The following is a 5,922-nucleotide window of genomic DNA, read 5'->3' on the forward strand; positions in this document are numbered from 1 at the left end:
TAGGAGCTTGCTGAGACTCTCCTGTGAGTCCAGGTGAGCTGATCGAGTTCGTGAGTTCACCTGGGAAGGCATCAGCTAAGATGATGTTTAAACTTTAGTGCATATAAAGCTCACCTGACAGGGGCAGTGGGGAGAGTTGTCTGAGTGTCTGTGAGAGGTGCCCTAGCTTTCCTCGTGCCCAGCGGCCACTTCCGGAAGCCCGCAGTCTTGAGGAGATGGAAGCAGAGAGAGAGAACGAGAAGGATCCAGTGAGAACCCCGCCTGCTCCGTAAGGCGATCAGAGGTCATCAATAATGGAGAGAAACGGGGGCCTCTGAGTCCTGGGAGCCTGGCTGATTCCGGGACCCCGCCTTCTTCAGGAGGGTCCCGTGTGGGCTGTGAGGCTTGGGAGATCTCCTGGGTGAGGAGCCCTCACGTGTCCCTGGGGTGGCCTGGAGGGATCCCAGGTGGCCCCCTGGCTGTCAGGCCAGGTGGGAAGTGGACGCCAAAGGCTCCGTGTCACCTGATTCTCCATGGGGAGGAGAGGGGGCTGGTGGGGAGGGGAGAGAGGAAGGAGGCCAGCCTGCCCTGAACGCCATGAATAAGTGATGAGGCCCAAGGAGAAGCCCCAGGACAGGTACAGAGGAGGAGGTGGCTCACCAGAGGGTGGTGGGAGGGGACAGGGACAGGAGGTTCAGAGATAAGGCACTGAGGTTCAGCTCAGGAGCCAGAGAGGGCAGAGGGAACAGCGTCTTGGGCACGGGGAAACCAAGAAAAGGGGGTACTCTGGCCCACCCAGGCCTGAGCTACAGGAGGGCCGTGGGCGCCAGGACCCAGGGAGGAGGTCTCAGGTTCCCGCAGGTGTGAGGAGGCGGCACAGTGAGCCCGCGAGCGCTGGGAGAAGGCAGCCGACAGAATGATGCCCCAGAAGAAAAAGCGGAGGAAGAAGGACATCGACTTCCTGGCCCTGTACGAAGCAGAGCTGCTGAACTACGCCTCGGAGGACGACGAGGGGGAGCTGGAACACGAGTACTACAAGGCCAAAGGTGCGGGGTCCCAGCCTGGGGGCGTGGGTGGTGCAGCTGGCTGCGGTGGGCGGGGGTCTGTTCCTGGCTGTGGGGGAATCATTCTAAGATTTTGGAGCAAGCCCTTTCTCACTGATTATCCCATGTGTCTATCCCACATCCCCTCGGAGTAAGAAGGCAGGCATTATGCGGGGTGGTGGGGTCCCTGTTGTACATACAGGTGGAGCTACTTGCCTTTAGCTCCCGATTCTCAGTGGAACAGAATAGACTAGAGCCTCAGTGCCCCACGGCCCCATGTTCTCCAGCTCCTGAACGTCCCCAAAGCCACGTTCCAGTCTGGTCCCCGAGAATGTGGTCTGCATCAGGCAGAGCACCCTGAACTTCCGGGGGCATGAAGGGATGTCTTGGGGAGGAAGCCTGACCCCTCATCCTACGCCCACGGTGGTCGATGGAGACGGGGAGCCTGGGGCTTTGCAAGGAGATGTCTGTCCCATATGTAGAGGGCAGCCGGTGCTCTGGACCCCAGGGCCTTGTCCTTCTAGTCTCATCTTTCCCTGGGCCACACGAGATCTGCTTGAAATTGCTCTAACTCCTTGCCAGGTAAACCAAAGAAGAGGTGAACTGTGACCCTGGAGCTGGTTTTGGCCTGCAGAGTTTAAGTTGTTTTTTTCCTTTCCTGTGTTTTGAAATCTTTTTGTCTGTGAATGCCGATAGGCTGTGGACATCCAGTTTATCACAGTCTCCACCACTCCCTGTCATCTCATACTAGGTCTGGTTTACTTATCGATGCTGCCTGCCTGGTCTCTGAAGCCACTTAAATTCTCAGTGCTGACTCCAAAGTGGCTCGCTAGTCCCTGCAAGCACCATATTCATCCATGCATTCACTCACTCATTCATTCAACAAGTATTTATTGAATGTGTGCTCTGTGCCTGCCCATGGCCTTGTTTGTCCTCCCCTTTCTCCCTCTTCCTGTCCTCACTTTGAAAGCCCAGCTCAGATCCCATCTCTTCCATGAAGCCCTCCTTGATTCCAGTCCACCACGAGTTCCCTGATTATACCCAATTCATGATTGTTCCATTGTTTCCTGCAAAGCTGGTGTGTCTGGCTTGCAGCCACAGACACCCTAAACTCTGTGAGGGCGGGGCCTTGCTGTACTTGTCTTTAGTCCTCTTTGTTCAGCCCCTGCGCAGACCCGGGCTCAGAGGAGGTGGTCTCAGTTTGGGTCAGGAAGGCTGTGGCCCCTTTCCAGGTACAGGATCCTGGGCATCTCCAGGGATAGAAGTGGGGGCTGTAGTAGACAGAAGTGGGCCCAGGACAAAGGAAGCATTGGCCACCTTCTAACAGCACACATGCCTCAAGCTCTGACCCACTTGTGAGGAGAGGAGCTGGGAGGTGAAACATCGGGGAGGCATCCCCACCATTTGTGCTTGGCTTCCAGGTGACTCTCCCCAGCCACCGTGACTGCTGGTGAGATCATTCTAGAACCTCTCACAGCCAGCACACTATAGACTTTTGTTTATAGGCTCTGCATGCCTCAGCGTGGCCACAGTGATCCTTCTTTTTACCCTTTCCGAAGCCCTTTTACTAATGTTCTCATGTTTGATCCTTAAGATCCCTGAGCACAGTCAAGGCAGGCAGATTAGTATACTTCACAAGTTAAAAGAGTGAAGCCCTGAGACATTAAGTGACTTGAGCAAGGTCACAAACAGGGTGGACCACAAGGACCTCAAATATCTTTTTCCAGGCAAGTGCCCCATTTCATCTCATGATTCTGCCAAATAGGATCAGGCACCATGCACCAGGCACTGAGCTAAGCACTTTATTCATGTTAACCAGTTTCATCTTCACGATGACACATTGAGGCAGATGTGTTATATCCTTTTTTTCAGTTGAGGAATCTGAAGCACAGAGAGGTTAAGTAACTTGCTCAAGATCACACAGCTAGTAAATAGCAGAGTTAGGATTTGAATCCGGCTGGTCTGGCTGGTCCTTGCTCTTGTACTGCCCAATTTTGACTGCAGTAAAAATAGCTGGAGAAGAGCAAGTGGAGGTGGGTGCCACGCTGACATTTCTAAGGGAACCATGGACTCTCCTGTCTGTTGCAGGGTACTGCCTATAAATGTGGATGATGCTAATGGTGGTCACATGCTGAGCTCCAGCTGTGCTGTCATCGTCATCCTCAGTGCTAGAACAACGGGTCCCCTACTTCCTTTGAATTCTGGGCTCTGGTGTTAGATGGAGAGTCTTGATGAGTGTGATGGGGAGGAAGAAGGAGGGAAGAAAAGCCTAGGTGTTCCTTCTCTCTTCCTTAGGCTGCCTTCTGGCTACCCCGGGGTTCCCCAGTAACCAGAGGGAGGAGAGCAGCTCCCTCAGTGCTTTGAGGGCAGGCTGAACCAGGCACATTGCTCTGTCTCCTAAGACAGGGCCCATGATGGGAAGAACAACCCATTCCAGAACTGGAGAGTAGAAGGGGCCTCAGAGGCCATCCCGCACAGGCTTCCAGCCCCGGAGGCATCTCCTCTCCTGCATCCTAGGCAGGGTCCCCCAGCATCTGTTGGGATATAAATTTTGCAAGGCAGCTTCCTTGGGGATGTTGTCAATGGAAATGATAGCAATGATTTCTTTTAGTCCATTGGTGTTGCTATATCAGAATACCTGAGACTGGGTGATTTATAAAGAATATACATATTTTTTTTCTTCCTCAAAAATTCTGGAGGCTGAGAAGTCTGTGATCAAGGTGCCAGTATCTGGTGAGAACTTTCTTGCTGTGTTCCCATGTGGCAATAGGCAGAAGGACAAGCCCCTTTATAAGGGCACCTAATCCCTTTCATGAGGGGGAAGTTCTCATGGCCTAATCACCTCTTAAAGGCACCACCCCTTAACACTATCACAATAGCAACACCTGAATTTTGGAGAGGACACATTCAAACTATAGTAATGGTGATGATGATGATAGTAACCACTTATGAAATGCCTATCTTTTCATGCAACTGTGGAAGAATGTCTGTAAGGTAAATTCCCAGAAATGTAAATTCTAGGTCAATGAGTTTAAGCATTGAAAGCTATTTTACTTAATCCTTATCACAGTCCTTCATGGAGGAATTTATTCCCACTTCAGAGATGAGGAAATTGAAGCTTAGTAAACCATTTGCTTGAAATCACATAGCCAGTAATGGTAGAACTGGGCTTCAAATCCTGGTCAGTTTCGTTCCATATTCATTCATTGATTGTTTCATTCATTCATATGATCATTCATTCATCCAGGTAATTATTTGAGTACCTCTCATGTGCTGGGCTGTTGCTAAGAGCAACATTCTGTGGCAATTGACAATTCTTTGTGCTGACTAGGAGACTTTATTAGAGGGGGTCTTCCCATCTGGAGTCCAACAGAATTCTGTGTCCTCTACAAGGTATCTGTCTTCTAAAGATAGTTCTTCAGTTATTTGAATTGAGTTTTTCTTTAAATTATAATTTTAAAATTGAGCAATAATGTATATACAGTACAAAACTTATGAAGGTACAGTAACACATTTTTACATATACATACACTTGTGCAACCACTATTCAGATCAGAATATGAAACATTTCCAGCCCCCAGAATGCTCCTTCACACCCCTTCTCAGAGGCAACAAATCTCCCGATTCTGTCATCATAGATTAGTCTTTTTCTTGTTCTTAAACTTTTTTTTTTTTGGAGATGGAGTCTCGCTCTGTCACCCAGGCTGGAGTGCAGTGGTGCGATCTTAGCTCAGTGCAAACTCCACCTTCCAGGTTCAAGGAATTCTCCTGCCTCAACCTCCTGAGTATCTGGGATTACAGGTGCGTGCCACCATGCCCAGCTAATTTTTGTATTTTTAGTAAAGACGGGGTTTGACCATGTTGGTCAGGCTGGTCTTGAACTACTGACCTCGTGATCCGCCTGCCTCGGCCTCCCAAAGTGCTGGGATTACAGGTGTGAGCCACCGCTCCTGGCCTGTTCTTGAACTTTTAAATGGAATCATACAGTGTACACATTTGTGTGGGTCTAGCTTTTTTTTCAGCATTATATCTGATTTATCCATGTGTGACACATTATATAGTTTGTTCTTTTTTTATTGCTGATTACTATTGCATTTGATACATACACCACCGTCTGCTTAGCCATCCCATTGTCAATGAACATTTGGGTTATTTCTGGGGTTTTTTTGTTTGTTTGTTTTTTGTTTTTTGCTATTACAAGTAAAGCTACTACAAATCAGGTACACATATTCTGATGAACACATGTACTTGTTTCTCTTAGATTTATAATTGGAAGTGGAATTGCTGGGTCACAAGTGAGCATATGTTTAGTTACCAGTGCTTGGATCAATTTACATGTATGAGAGTGACAATGACTCCACATTCTTGCCCATACTTGGTATTGTCAGTCTTCTTATTTTTAGCCATTCTGGTGGGTACATGGCAGTATCTCATTGTAGTTTTAATTTGCATTTCCCTGATAAATAGGCTGAGAACTTTTCCATATGTCTATTGGCTATGTGGCTATCCTCTTTTGTGGCATGCCTGTTTAAGTCTTTTGTCCATTTTTCAACTTTATTGAGGTATAATTTACTTATAATAAAATGCATCTATTTTAAATGTTCTGTTTGATGAGTGCTACATTCTTGCATCCACTAGGAAATCAATATATGGACCGTTTAAATTGGCCCTCAGGGATTCCCTGTGTTCCTTCCCAGTCAATTCCCCTTACTTCTGACCCCAGGCAACCACTTTTCTGCTTCTTGCTACAATGGATTAGATTGGTCTCTTCTAGAGTTTCATGTAAATGACATGATAAAGTATGTCGTGTTTGGGGTCTGACTTCTGCATAGAACGCACGTGAGAGTCATCGTATTGTACATCAGGAGTTCATTCTGTTTCATTGCTGAGTAGCATTCTG

At 48.3% G+C, this 5,922-nt stretch overlaps 1 protein-coding gene across 1 annotated transcript in view; it reads left to right on the plus strand.

Annotated features, from left to right (window-relative positions):
• The first annotated feature begins 895 nt into the window (after positions 1-895).
• Positions 896-5,922, plus strand: part of LOXHD1 (lipoxygenase homology domains 1) — a 193,563-nt gene continuing 188,536 nt past the window's right edge. The window contains exon 1 of the mRNA XM_011978077.1: positions 896-1,025. Coding sequence (XP_011833467.1) covers positions 896-1,025 — 130 coding nt within the window. The remainder of the gene's footprint in view (positions 1,026-5,922) is intronic.

The sequence above is a fragment of the Mandrillus leucophaeus genome, unplaced genomic scaffold (genome assembly GCF_000951045.1).
Source record: "Mandrillus leucophaeus isolate KB7577 unplaced genomic scaffold, Mleu.le_1.0 Scaffold189, whole genome shotgun sequence".
In the NCBI taxonomy this organism is placed as follows: domain Eukaryota; kingdom Metazoa; phylum Chordata; class Mammalia; order Primates; family Cercopithecidae; genus Mandrillus; species Mandrillus leucophaeus.